Raw genomic sequence first — 15,315 nt, forward strand, 5'->3', positions numbered from 1 at the left:
CAAAAGTTTATGTAATTCTAATTGCTTCTAATATGAAGATCTCATAATCTCCACATTGACTGCCTCTTACTTTTAGGTAAATGCCACCAGGACAAAACTGTTGGTCTCCCTGAATCATTCAAAAGGACGTGAAGTGAGAATAAAACATATTGTTCTTTTTGCATTCAGAGAGGTATCACATTTGGGGATATGTGTGGTGTCCTATTTGGGGCAGACAGCAGGAAAAATCATCTCAAATAGCTGCTTCCAGATGAATGATAATCAAGGGTCTTCACTTTGACACCACGACCAGCAGCTCAGGGGTCCCTCACCCCTGACCTAGAGCCTTTCAGTCCCAAGTAGTCATTGTTACAGCGACGTTGTGTTTGTCTAACCTTTCCTGAGAAGGAAGAAAGCTCTGGCACATGCACAGGACACTACAGAAAGCCCACAGTGTCACATGCTGAATTTAATTGACCAAGAACTCACAAAAATACCAACCGCTGGTGTCAGCAATACCACAATATGCGGTGGCCCTGAAGCTGGTGGAGAAGAGCTGTGGTGGACCAGCTGTCCAGACAAGACCGGAGCCCTGAACTACACAGCACACAGTGAGAGCAAGAGAAATAACTTCTCATCACCGTAACGCTTTTATCGTTAGTCACAGAATAACATTTCTCAGAACTGACCCAAAATTGTGGTTGTTAATGGACTTTATAAGCCTTCCTCCAAAAATCACACCCCTGTAAGTTCACCTATTACATTTCAAATAAAACCTCCAAAGGGAATGGGGAGTAGGTTACTACCCAGCGTGTTTGACTGCGCACAGCTATTAGGGGAGGCGAAGGATCACTGGTGCTCACCCACACACCCGCCTCTGAATTAAGTTGTTGCACACTGCTTAAGAGCTTGGGCTCCTACTGGGATTTGATGCACTCAGGGAATGGGTGGACTTGAATTATATGACCTAGATAATGATCCACTTAGGGAAAAGGCCCTCGCTTCTAGATCATTGGCAATGGGTTGTGATAACCGCATTTTTACAAGAGCTGAAAATAAATGAAGGAGACATAGTATCCTCATATTTGAGTCAAGGTCAGTACCAACTTGGTTTTAAATTAAAGAAATGCAAGATTCAGCCTCCTACAAGTAAACACTATTTCTGACGTATTCACGGGGAGAAGTTTTAGAATAAATGATGTGTTCTCATGCCAAAAGGTGCCCTTTGAAACCCTACATTTGTATAGAGTTTCCCAGATTACAAAGGGATTTCACTCATCCTAGCTTGTTAGAAACTTCATCAGCCCCTTAAGCCCAATAAAGCATGGTGCACCGATTCCATTTTTTAGATGTGCAGACAAAGGTCCAAAAACAGAAAGTTAATTAATAATGGAGCTCAAAGCCAGATCTTGAGATTTCTACCACAGCCTTCACTTACTCACCTACTTACCAATATATTGTTAGCCATATCTGTACCAATACCAGCAGGTACTCAGAATAGCCCTATTGAAGACACAAATAGGTGTCTGTAAACATGTAAACACATGTTTGTGGCGGCATTACTCACAATAGGCCAAAGATAGAAGCAAATCAAATGTACATCACAGAGAAACTGATGCTCATGAAAAATGGGAAACATACATGCAATGGAATATTATGCAGCCATATAAAGGAAAAATAATTCTGACACAACATGAGTGGAACTTGAGACCATTACACTGTGTGAAATAAGCCAGTCATAAAAGGAAAATAACTTATGACTTTAGGTAACTAAAATAGATGAACTCATTGAAACAGAAGTTACCTGAGAATTGGTGGAAGGAAGAGAGAAGAGTTTTTGTTTACTGGGTACAAGAGTTTCTTCTGTCTGTTGAAAAAGTCCTCCAAATGATAGCAGTGATGAATGTGTAAAATGCCACTGAACTGAGCTCTTCAGAGTGGTTGAAATTATACCTTTATGCTGTGTTCATTTTACCACAGTAAATAAAAATTTTAAAGAGCACTGGTCCTTGTTTTGAAAAGGTTTATTTTATATGGAAACACAACAAATATCCACAACTGCTTCATGTTGTTTTTACTGTGGTGAAATACACATGATGTAAAATTTACCATTTTTAACCATTTTAAGTGTACTTAAGCCATTTTGTGGCTTAAGTAGGTTCACACTGTTCTACAGACTTCACCACATCCATCCCTAGAATTTTCTCATCATCTCCCTGTTCCAGGTGCTCACAGCCCTCTCAGCCCCTGGCCATTACCATTTCACTTTCTTCTGGTGGATTTGACTATGCCAGGTATGACATCCGAGTAGGATTACGTAGTATTTTTCACTTTTTAACTAGGTCTTTTCACTTAGCAGAGTGTCTTCAAGGAGCACCACTGTTGTAGCATGTGTCCAAGTTTCTCTCAAGGTTGAATATTAGCTCCTTATAAGTCTATACCACATTTTGTTTATCTATTCATTTACTGATGGACACTAGAGTTCCTTCCACCTCTTAGGTATTGTGAATAATGTTGCCATGTATATATATGCACAGACATTTGTTCAAATACCTGCTTGAAATTCTTTGGGCTATATATTCTGAAATGGAATTACTGGTTCATATGTCACTCTGTGTTCAATTTTTAAAGAAATTTCCATACCACTTTCCACCATGGCACAAAATTCCACATTCCCACTAACAAAGAAGGCGCAAGAATTCCAGTTCATCTATATCATCACCAATGTTGTTGTACTCTACTTTGAGAGTTATTTTTCATAGACACCATGCTAATGGAAATGAAATGGTATCTTATTATGATTTTTATTTGTATCTCCCTTATGACTAGTGATGTCAAGCATTTTTCATTTGCTTGTTGGTCAGGTGTGTATCTTCTTTGGAAAAACTCCTTTGTCTATATATTCCTTTGCCTATGTAGTCATAATTTGTAACATCAGCTTTGAACAACTTGTAAAGAGTAGGTAGATGGATATCCACTCAGAAAGGGAGGAGTGGTAAGGCTGGGGCATGTATTTAGTGCATCATCTAGAAGACATTATAGTAGGGGAGTGGAGACAGCAAGAGGAGCTAAGGCAAGTGATAAAAAAGGACTGGACTAGCATGGCAGTAAAGATGGCAGACTCGAGCCAGGTTCTGGAAATGCACATGGATGAGCTTGCTGCTGGATTGATGAGGGTGGAAGGTGATGCCAGGCTGACCTCCTACTTTACCATTCCCTTCCATGTAAGTCAATGATATTCAGGGGACAGCTTTTGAATTATGAGGCATTTACAAACTAACATTGGGAAGATTCTATTATGATCCTAACTTTACCAAAGTGTTAAACTGATGAATATACCAATGGAAAAATAGAGTGTAGATTATTCTAAGATACTAAATATTTTCTTAAGGTATTATAAACTGAGGAAGAATGAAAAACAGATGAAATAGCCACAAAAGGATGACCTGTATATGTTGGATTGAGACCTAGGTAAAACCAAAGAATGATATTTTGACTTTCCTCAACACTGAGCCACTCAGGTATGCTTGGGCTGCAGGTAGGGGTACCAACTTTGAGGCTGTTCAGACTTGGTGGCAGCACAGACTACAGAATCAGTTGAAAAGACTGCAGGTATTGAAATAATATAATATAGAAGATAATGCTATTAAACATATTTTAAATTTTTAAATGAAAAAGATTTTAAAAGCCAAGATTTTAAAAATCACCCAGTTAGATTCTAGAGGGAAAAGTACATCTAGAAATGAGTGTCTTAACTAGCTCATGAACTAGAAAAACCACCTGAAAAAGTAATGCAGAATGCAGCACAGAAAGGCACACAGGGCAACTTGAAAGGCAGGAGACAGATGAAGAGTAGAGTACAAGGTGTAGTAACCGTCTAATTCAGTTCCAGAAGGAAGAAGAATCAGGATTTGAAGAAATAATACTCAAAACTTTTCTACCCTCAGATTCTGTAATCATAACCAATCCCCAAAGCAAGAAAAATCCACACCTAAACATGCTGCAGTCAAATTGCAAAGTAACAAAATATAAACATTGATCATAAAAGCAGCCTTAAAGAAAAGACAGATCTTTTCAAGGGACTGGCAGTTAGATTGACAGCTACCTTCTCCATCCCAACTATGAAAGCCAGGGGACAATGGAATGACATTCTTAATATGCTAAATGAAAATAAATTTCATCCTGCATATAGCAAATGTAACATTCAAGAATGTGAGTAAAATGAAGAAATAATTAGGAAGACAAACCCTGAGGGAGTTTACTACCAGCAGATTCCCCTAAAGTTAGTTCTAGTGCATATTAGGGGAAATAAAAATGACTTCAGAAAGAAGAAGTTAGTCAAAGGGATGAAGGTAAAGAAAATAGTAAACATGTAGAGAAAAATCTATGCTGATGCAGGTCAGAAAACACAAAAACTTCTCATTTGAGGAGCTAAAATTAATAGAATTAAGGTGCTACATAATAATGCCACATAAGTTGGGAAGGCAATAATTGAACTGAAAGCTTTCTAAGACCCCTAAGTTATCCCAGAGAAAGTTAAAATTCAACTAATCTCAGAATAACTTAGAGTTAACTACACATATTAAAATTTCTAAGTTAACCTTAAAATAGAAACATAGGTATTAAATTTCAAAACAGGAGAGGGGGAAAAGGAACTGGGGCAAGAATGGAGGATCTCAAATAATATAAAATAAGAAATGAAAAGAAAAAGATCTGCCAATAACCACATGAATTGTTATGATTAAAAGCAGATATTCATCAACAAATAACTAGACTTTTACAGAAGGATAGATTTTGTTTTATTTGTGTTTTTACATCAAATATTTTTAAATAGTTTAATAATGTTTTATTTATTATTCAGGTATTATGAGGAAACACAAATAAATCGATATCTTCCCTTCTGCATAGCTTTTAAGATTTTTTTCCCTCAAGAAGTTCTAATAGAGAAGTGGGTAGTATGCATGCATTACACAAATTACTTGCTGGCAAACATAAAGGTCAAAATGAACAACCCAATATTATAATTCACTTTTTGAACCTTATACAGCTCTACCACACACAAACACACACCAAAACTAATCCACCAAGTACCAGTTTAATAGGGAACACACTGGGGGAGAAGGGGGCAATATAGTAAGAAAAAGTTTTATGCAATGATGAAGTCTCTACAAAATCAACATCTCAAATACTTACCATGGACTGAAATAGTCAAAAGCTCTGATTAGGGTTTATTTCAGCAAAACCCAATGAAGAAATGAGCACAGCTTTCTCTCTGTTAATGGAATTTGCGAGTTGTGGTTAGAGACTCGGTTTCCAAGAAAAACACATTTATCTTAATTTCAGCCAGTCAAGGAAACCAAGCGGTCTAGGAGGGTTTGGGACCTGGGAGTCCTCCACTCCCTGCCACATGGGCTGGCAGGAGCTCCCCTTTTCCCTGAACAAGAGCTCAGCCTCGAGCTGCCCTCCTGGGTATCCCGAGGTCTCAGCCTCTCGCAGGCAGTTTTTGGTGGCCCTGGGGCTGCCCTGTTTGGAAGGCACAGAAAAACATGGGAAGGGTCCTAGTTCTTGATAATCAAGAGTCGTTGGTTGAAGCAGGTTCCTCATAGCAGGACACAAGGCTATGGCCTGGAATACTGAATGCAAAGGGTCTGATATGAGAGGGCCCCTGGAAGATAGAGGATGGGACAAGAGAGGAGAGAGGGTAGCAGAGGTGGGTTGGGACAGGCCTGGATTTTAACAGCTGGTGGTCTCTGGATTCATGTCAGCTCTGTGTCCCACCCCGTCCAAGCTTGCTGCTCACAGGCCCTGGAAAGGCAGACCACAAACTGAGATGAGTGATCTAGAGGGCCTGGCTTTTCTGAACCACAGCTGTTCCATCCTGAGAGTCTTACTCAGGCCCTAGATTTGACTTTCAAGTCACAGTCACTGAACTGCAACTGCTCCACTCCCCCCACAGCCTCCTTGAATTTATAAGTCCCATGACCCCCAGGGGCTTGTCTGACCGAGGGCTTGAATTTTGCCCTGAAATTTCTTTCTGTAGTACAAAACACAGCCGTTTTCTACAAATCCTGTTTAGAGCTTCCCAGGACTCAGCTACAAATAATACCGGAGGAGACAGGAGCCAGCTGCTGTCAGAAACTCAACAAAGGCCAGCCAGCTGGTCACCAGACTAGGGTTTCAAAGGTCAGAAAACAACACTTCAGCACCCACTGTCTCCCACTGCTCAGTCAAGTCCTGGCCACCTGGTCATTCACCCCATCCTACAAAGGGTGGGTGTGGGACAGCTTCCGGTGGCCATCGAATGGGACAGGGAAGAGCAAGAGTAACAGGAGGGTTGGGAGGGACATGCTTACATTCTACCCAGGAAATGGCAAGCCAGTTTGCATCACCCCCTTCCCGACACACAATCTTCAGAGCACTCCACCTAACAATCATTTTTACAGAGGCAGAAGCAACAAAGACCTTTCCCAGAACCTGACGGGAAGGGCTTCCTCCACTCTGCTCTCATGGAGCTCAGAGAACCAGGTAGAAAAATCAACCAGGGTCCTACCCTCAGAGTAAACAGTGTCTGCTTGGGTAGGAAGCAACAGACAACCACTGTGACCAGGTAGACTTTTCCCTTCCCATCCAGTCTGATGAGTGGAGGCTCAGTGAACGCCACAAGGACTGATGGCAGGGACAGGAGTCTGAATACCTAGCCCACCGGCCACCCACTGTTACCGCTGAAGCCCTCACCCCAGGAGCAGAAATCCCCAGACTTGCCAGATCCATATTCCCCTACGAGGACACTTACACAGGGTTGACTAGAAAAGATCCCAGATAGCAAAGAGTGTTTCACTTCTTCTAAGTTTTATGTTAAAAGGAAGTCATCCCTGAGGAAGATCCTTAAGGAACTGGTTCATGAATGATTTCCTTCCTGGGGTTTGTTTTTGTTTGCTTTGTTTTTTGAGGGTCCCCTCAGAACCTTGCCCTCAAGACAGATTCTGTTCTCTGGAAGTCAGACCACCAACAGCAACAACCTCCATTTGATTTGTTGTTGTTATCGTTGTTTGTGGTGCTAGAAGTGAAACCTAGGGTCTTGCACATGCTGGGCAGACTCTCTAACACTGAACAACACACCAAAGCCCCTCTAGCCACCCCTACTTGAATCCCAACACAATCCTTACTAACCAGATGACCTTAGACAAGTTATTTCAATTCTGTGCCTCAGTTTCCTCACCACTAAAATGGAGATAAAAGTATCTCTATTTACTATTTATTGTAAGGATCAGTTAAACTAATGCTTCAGAAGGGCAGTATGTGGCATAGAGTAAAGTGCTCCTAAAGGTGAGTTTATTAAATGCAATCATCTCCTCTGCCCAAACATACAAGAGAGAAACCACATTTTGCACCCTTATCATCACCTCAGGCTGGGCCTTTTCCCTTTTCTTTTTTAGTTTTTTTTTTTTTTTTTATTTTAAAGAGAGTAGTACATGAGAAACAAACAAGCAAAAAAAATACAACAGTAGCAGCATACCAGTATCACGAACATAAACAAATCAAAGCAAGAATATTCAAAGTGACCCAGGGTCTCAAGACAATACAAATCAGCAGTGGTTGTTACATTGCATATCGCTATCTTCAACTACATTGCTCAGATTATTCCCTTTTCTTGTTCCTTTTGAAATAGCAGCTAGGCTGGTCCCTCCCAATCAGAGCCCTGTGTGATATGCCCACCCTCCCTTCCCCTGGGTCCCCTTCTGGGCAACTCCAGATCTGCACCTGCCTCAGGCTCGCTTCCCATCAGGCCCTTGCCACACCTTCTTTACTTTCTGGTCTCCATCTTTGTCTGCGCTGGGTCTTGAAAAATGATACCCTAAGGATGGTGCTTGGGTCTGCTGCATGCTTTGCATTAAAGGACACTGGAAGGCTTCCACACCAAAGTCTCACTGACCTTCTCCTGCCCTCTTATCTCTTGCCCATCACGATCCTCCGAAGCGAGTCATATACCAGCTAGAACTCCTCTTCCCCAGGGCAGACCACAGAACTCAGAATCCCATTTCTGTGAAGTCAGCCATAAGACTAGGCGATTCTAACTTCCCTGCCCCATCTCCAGCCTTTCTGTCTTGAAGCTGGCCCCAAAGAAATTCTCTGCCCTACCCTTTTTGGGTAGTAGGTCATATGACTCTCATTCCAGATAACCCTGGCTCTACTTGGGAGGAAGAAATGCTACAGCCAAAGAGACCAGGAAGAATCTGACCCTCAGGCTTTCTGGGCTCCTCTCTCAGCTGTCACTGTTAACTCAGACCGACTCTGTCAACTGTATTCCTACGTGGTTATCCTGCTTCCACAACCTGAGCATCTAATGTACATTTTCCCCTTTGTCTGTGGAGAGCTCCTGTGTCACATAAAACTGTGATTATATAAACTTGTTAGACTTAGCTCTTGTTACCTTGGTTTTTTTGTTTTGTTTTTTGAGGCAGATCTTGCCACACTACCCAGGCTGGCCTTGCCCTTCTGGGCTCTGAGAACCTCCACCCTGAGCCTCCGGCTCAGTCTTGGGGAAACAAGGCCACATCACTGCACCAGGAACCCTACCCTGTCCTTTGTTATGGAGTTTTTGTTGTTTTGGCTGGTGATTAAACCCAGAATGTAGCTTCACACTGCGCTATATCTCCCTCCCCTTTTTCTTATTTCCTTACAGATGTTTTTTTTGGTCCACACTCATGATGGAGAGAAAAAGGCCTTCCTACACATATAGGTCTATGTCACAGAATCAGCTCCCAAAACTTCCTCCTGCCCAAGACTTTCTCCTTTTTGATCTGCTCTTCTCCTCCTCCCATATTCCCAGGGATACCTTTCCAAGGTTCCATCTGCCCTGCTCTCTTTTCCAACAGAGCTGAGGTGCAGGCACCTGCCCCCTCTAGATTTCTCCCTTTGAATTCCTCCCAAATTTCTGTCTTGTTTACTTTTCTTGTTGCTGAAACGAAATACCTTGATACCCAAAGTCAAAGGAGGAAAGGTTTATTTCAGTTCATAGTTAGTAGATGTTTCAGTCCATAGTCAATTGGCTCCAAGGCAGGGTGCACCACAGAGGGGTATCACAGAGGAGAAATAGTTCATGGTGTGGTGAGTAGCAGGCATCAGTAGCAAACTTCAAATAGCAAGCCTTCCTTTCCCTTTTTAATCCATCCAGAGTGGGCTTTCCCATTATCCACATTCGGCAGTATACTAATCTAATCAGTGGACTAACTTACTACCACACAATGTTAATCCCAGTATCATATGCCCTAGATCCAGCCAACTCTGAAAAACCCCACCTCTGACCACATGAGCCTTTAAGGGGACATCTAGCTACAAGCCTGTTTCTGAAGACTTCTTCCTATCTCCATTGAAATGCATGTCCTGAAACATTCTGAATAACTCCATCTGAACTGCATCATGTTCTCACCTTCCTAGGAGACATTTCCTTCACAGGCATCACCCCTGCCACTATACTCCCCTACTCAAGCTGCTTATTTTCTCCCTTGCCTGCTCGCTTTCTTGCCCACCAGCTCTCTCTGCTTTATTACCAGTGCAAACTGTCAGAATGCCCAGAAGTCAAAACAAATGGCCTTCCCTGCACCCACTCTCAATAAAACAATGGGCCCGCCAGTTGGCTGGTGTGTGTCATTTAATCCTTACAAGGCAGGTGAAGTCCTTATTCCAGAGGAAGGAAGTTCAAGGTAAAAGATGAGGGTAGTAGCAGCACTAGGACATTACTATCCTTATCCAACATTATTCTCTTTTTCTACTATCCTCTAAATTGAAGTGATAGCAACAGATGGGCCAGAGGAATCTAAGGTCTTCAGCATCAGGGAAATTAAAACATACATACATCAGGGAAATTAAACACATACATACTCTGTGCAGTGGAGGGAAGGGGTTGGTCCTAGGTATATCAAGAAGACTTGAATTATTGTGGGGTTCCCCAAAGTCCCGTTTAGGTAGTACACTCAAGAAAGTAGACATGCCTATATTGAGGGATCTCATGCAGGCACCAAGCAGAGCTCTTGAGGAGCGTTTCCCTGTGTTTCAGCCCTAAAGCTAAGCAGGGTCTGTGGTACGGCCTTACCTGAAAGCATAATTCTTAGTGTGACCCTTCCTTGCTGAAAGAAACACTATTCCCAAATAGACCAGACTTGCCCAAGCCATTTTTGGAAACGGGCTGTCAAAGCTCGGGCAAGGGTTCAACTATGGAAAACTCCAGCCCATTAGGATCTAGCACATGTGGGAATGATTAATGTGCAACTGCTGTGTGTCATCTGGGCCATCAGTGACCAGTTAAACCACAGCAAACACTGAAATAAGTACAGGAAAATCCTTAGACTCTTTCAGGCCAGCTCTACTTTTCCAGAAGAAATTGTGGTTACTTTTCCCCTTAAAATGCAGTGAGACTGGGTAGAGTGAACGCTGGGGGGAGGAATATTCTGACTCACGGTTATCACATCAAGGGGGCGGGGACGGGAGGAAGTCAGCTCAAGAGGACCAGCACCCGCAAGCCACAGGTTTTGCTGCACATAATAAGCCCCCAAGGGGCCTTTCTGTTTTGCACACGACAACAGAGATCAAAATAGCTAGTCAGTTTTTTCTTGGTCCAGCTCTCCAACGTGAAAACTGCACTCACCATTAGGACCAACTCTCTAGGAAGAAGTACAAAACAAAAACGAGAAAGAGCATCTCTCTCTCCAAAACGAAAGGCAAAACCTTTCTTCAACTCTAGACCAACTAAATAAAACCTTGGCAAGGGCCGTTACTAATCCATATAACTGGCTAGCAGCTACCTCAACTCATTCACCTAAAATTAGGAGGAAAAACAGCTCACTCGCAGGTTTTAAATGCCTGAGATAAAAGCAAGGGATTTGCTTCAGTCCTGCCAATGGTTTCCAAGAAAAGCCATAGGTGCCTCTTTAGAATTTACCTTTTCCTTACAAAGATGCATGGCCAGAGGCTGGGGCCAGTCTGTGCTATGACTGCTGGCAGTACAGGGCATGAGGGATGGTGCCCTTCCTGCTGCAGGTACCAGGCTCCTTGCAGACCCGCCCGCCCACACACACACACCCTACAGAAAGAAGCAAGGATGCAGGGTGGCGGGGGCACGAGGCACTTTCTCAATATCTTGTCCTACCCCTGCCAGCTAAGGCTGCCGCCTTTGTGGGGCGAACAGAAAGCCCTTTAGAATTTTGTCCCAAGTGCTTTTGAATTCAGAAGTGGACCCCCTTTGTGTAGCTGTTCAAATAGGGCACCAGGGCTCAGAGGTGCGCCTTCAAATTCAGGTTCCCCTGATAGTGGTGGTGATGGTAGGGATCCCCTGCTGCCTGGAATGTGGGGTAGTACCAGCTCCCAGCCGGGGGTCCTGAGACTTGGGGTCTACCGGGTCATCCAGGCTGGGAACTTGATGGGAGGCACTCTAACCCTAGCTTCGGTACTAAATTCTCCCCGCTGTGGGGTCCCATTTCCAGATGAAGCCACCAAGGCTGCAGGAAGGCGGGGAGCTCGCACACTCTGCTTTCCCCGGCCCAGGCCAGGGGTCCAATGCCGGGAGTTCCCAGGAGAGGCAGGAAACGCCGTGACCTGTCCGGGTGCCCAGGGCTGGGCGCTGGAGAGGTTCGAATCTGGCAGTTGCTCCTAGAGGCAAACGTTCCACAGCCAAACGCGAGAGCCCCGCCGGCTCAGGAAAGGACATGGGCGGTGACAGCTGCGAGGCTCGCTCGCCCTGGGGCCCGCTCCAGACGCTGCCTCTGGCCGCCAGCGCTGTTTTTAGAGCTCTCCTTGGCCCTAGCCAGTGAAACCCGAGGCGCAGTGAGAGGCGGCAGGACCGGATGCTCTGCGCCCCTCACCTGCGCGCCCCTCACCTGGTCGCCCTCACCTGAAGCCCCGCGGGCTGCCTCGGCCTCCATACTCCCCGTCGCTCTTCCTCGGGGCTCTCCTGGGGCTGCTCCCGCCCCTGCCACCTCCTCGGGCTCCAGCACCCAGACCTCTCTCTCGGGACTGCCTGCGCTCCTCCCCCAGCCACCATCCAATACTCTTCTTAACTAATCAACCCTGGTCCCCAAACGATTTGCAAACACCGTTCTTTCCACCCCCCCGCATTATTCGCCATCCCCAGGAGTATTTACTCCCCTTCATTTTGTTTTTATTTTGGGGAAAAGTGTTTGCGACTCCCCAAAACACTTGCACCGGGCCTGGGTGGGCCTGGACTGGCACCGCGTTACACCCACTGCCTGTGCCTCCCTCCCCACTGTTTCTATTTCTATTTTTATAGACAAAAATTGTTGAAATTAACCATTTTCAAAAATGTGCACAGCTGATCAATAGCTCTGAGACAATCAAGGGCACACACAACACACGACGTCCAGTAATTATTTTCTGCCCATTTCACCCTCTTTCCAGTTTTATTTCCCAGAAAACTGTAATGTGCCTGTTTCACTGATACCTAATCCTTTTATTTATTAAATGTTCAAACTGGTACTTGCTTGAAATAGCAACATTCAGTGCGGGCATTTTTTTCTCCAGTATACAGTACTTGGCCTGTTTCAAGGTGATATTTTTCTGGTAGTGCAGGAATGAATTTTTAAAATACAACTGGCAGCCCAGTGAGGTTGAACTCCTGTATTCTCAGCCACTGAGAAGGCTAAGGCAGGAGGATCACTTGAGTTCATGAGTTCAAGACCAGTCTGGACAACATAGCAAGACCCAGTGTTCTGTTTGTGAACAGAGGGGCTGTGGCCAGCGGTTCTCAAGTTGTTGCTTTTTTTAGGAGTGGCTCCTCAGGCCGACTGTGCCCTCAGCACCTGTGGGCCTCTGAACCTGGGGCAGATCTGGAACTTATTTACCTTCTCACCCCTTCACTCTACCTCACAGCAGCTCAAAGGAACCCTACAACTGTTCCCCACTCTGCGCCCCACCTTCTGAACAACCAATTGCTGAATCCTAGAACTTTCCCATGCATGCGATGAGACATGGCCCAGTTCTGCTCCCTATCGGTCACCCCTACTTGGATCCCCAAGCTGGGTGCTCCATCTTGAGCATCATAGGGGCACTTCTGGGAAACCTAAGATTCCACTTTGTTAAGTAAGGAAATCTCAGTGCTCCCTGGGCAGTAGAGCTGCAAACATTATGTCCTCATTCAATACACATTTGTCAGGCACCTAGTAGTTATCCCAGATTGGAGTTTTTAATTCAACCTGAAAATGTGCTTATGTATATGGCACAGGAAATGGATCCAACTACAGCTGCTCATTCCCACACCACAGAGAGGTACACGGTTTCCCCCAACTTGAATGCTGTCTGTAACCATAGCTCACTTCCCATATACATTATAGCATTTGTTTTTTTGACAGTTTTACTATTTCTACAGTAATACTACACAGTTTTACTTCCCATAGCTTTAGCATACTTTTGGATATCTCAGAAAACAGATCTTTCTCATTAAATATTAGAACCAGCTAGTTGAGGGTATTGGGACTGACTGAGAGTTCACTTAGACTTTAACATTGTTGTGGTTTAGATCTAGAATGTCCCCCCAAAGCCTCATGGGTTCAGAGGTGGGGCTTTGGAAGGTGATTGGATAGAAGAGGTGCTGGAGATGAAGGTAGGGTCTGGTATCTTCCTCCCAGGCTCCTCCTTTCTCTCTCTGTTTCCTAGCTGCCTGGGGTTGATCACTTTTTCCTCCTGCTATCCCTCTGCCATACTGTTTCTGCCTTGGAGCCAGCCAAGGTCAGACTGACACAGTGAGCTGAAAATCCTCTCTTCATTTAAATTGTGGGAGGCAGGTTTTGTGCCTCAAGCAGGAGAAATTGACTAAGATAAACATTAAGTTGCATTAATATCTTTAAGGTTTGAATCTCCCCATGGAAGTACACAGCCTACTTTGATTTACTCAGATCTTGTTTTTGTGTTTCTTTGTTGCTGAAGTTCTTGTTTGTGGCTCAAGTTCCATAGTTTCTTACGAATAGATCTCATACATTCCATACATGCAGATTTATTTCTTGATATTCCTGATAGTTGGTGGCTATGATAAATGAGCTCTTTTTTTTCATTAATTACAGTAGAATTTGTTGTTATTGATAAATAAAACTATTAGCTTAGGTTCATGCTGATCTCAGATCCAGCCACTTTCATGGCATCTAACATTTTTTTAAAGTTAGTTATCAGGAGAATGATAAACTACATGCTTACCATGCTCAGCATGTGAGAGGTCCTGGTTTAAATCCCCAGTGTGTGCCCACATGTGCTCACGCACATGCACACGAGCACACACACACACACACACTAGCACGCATGCGCAAAGGGTTAATTACTATAGATTTTCTAGGTAGACAATCCAGTTGTCTATAAGTTGTTAGATTTTTTAGCCTCCTTCAAATCTGCCTTGCTATTTAACACGCCTTATTGACACCCAAACTGCAAGAAAAATGCCCCATATCTACATCACAGACAATTGGAGCATGCATGATACAGTGTCCCTTCCATCCCAAGAAGACATTAAGCCCAATGCTGTACCCTTCATCCGGCCTCATTTATCTACATAGCAATTTCTTCAGTGTCAAGAGCACAACTGTCCTAGTCAACCTTAAGAGATCTTTGAAATTTGACAGAACAATCCAGTAGACAAACAATAGGGCTAGTAAGCCACTGGTAATGAGTAAACAAATTCCTGTTGCCACCAGTCTTATTTTTCAGTCAGGGAGATGTTGTTTTTGAAAAAAGCCAAAAAGATCAAGCAAAGCTTAGCAAAAAAATATCACAGGGAAAGATACAATAGAAGAAAAATATAGGCAAATCTTTCTCCTATATTATATTCTGATATGACTAAGAGGAATGCCAAGACTTTTAAAACAGTAATTTTCAAGCAATTAATTTGAAGTGTACAGGTGAAGTTATAAAATTCAGTATCTCTAGCTGAGCAAGGTAGTAGCACATATATGTAATCCAACCTACCAGGAGGCTGAGGCAGAAGGACCACTAGAGCCCAAAGTTTGGAGACCATCCTGGACAACACAGTGAGATTATTTTTCTCAAAAAAAAAAAGAAAAGAGATAAAAAGGAAAAGATTAAAAATATATATATATAGTTTTTGTCAGTTTCATTGGGACTGTTAAAAATAGTCCCAGTGCTCTATGCTCTAACATACATAAAACTAATTCTGAGGTTTTTTTTTGTTTTTTTTTTTTTTTAATTTTTTATTTTTTTGGTTTTTCTCCGGTACCGGGAACCGAACTCACGACCTTGCACTTGCCAGGCAGGCGCTTTTGCCGCTGAGCTAAATCCCCAGCCCCTTAATTCTGAGTTTTAAAACGGTTTTCAACAGTTGTT

General features: G+C 43.5%; 1 protein-coding gene across 3 annotated transcripts in view; it reads right to left on the reverse strand.

Annotated features, from left to right (window-relative positions):
- The window catches only part of Fam169b (family with sequence similarity 169, member B), a 174,755-nt gene extending 162,794 nt beyond the window's left edge, over positions 1 to 11,961 (reverse strand). For all 3 annotated transcript variants that reach the window (XM_013512513.1, XM_005381613.1, XM_005381614.2), the window contains exon 1: positions 11,867 to 11,961. In XM_013512513.1, coding sequence (XP_013367967.1) covers positions 11,867 to 11,897 — 31 coding nt within the window. In that variant the 5' untranslated portion in view covers positions 11,898 to 11,961. The remainder of the gene's footprint in view (positions 1 to 11,866) is intronic.
- Between the last annotated feature and the right edge of the window lie 3,354 nt (positions 11,962 to 15,315).

The sequence above is a fragment of the Chinchilla lanigera genome, unplaced genomic scaffold (assembly GCF_000276665.1).
Source record: "Chinchilla lanigera isolate Chin_1 unplaced genomic scaffold, ChiLan1.0 scaffold00015, whole genome shotgun sequence".
Lineage (NCBI taxonomy): Eukaryota > Metazoa > Chordata > Mammalia > Rodentia > Chinchillidae > Chinchilla > Chinchilla lanigera.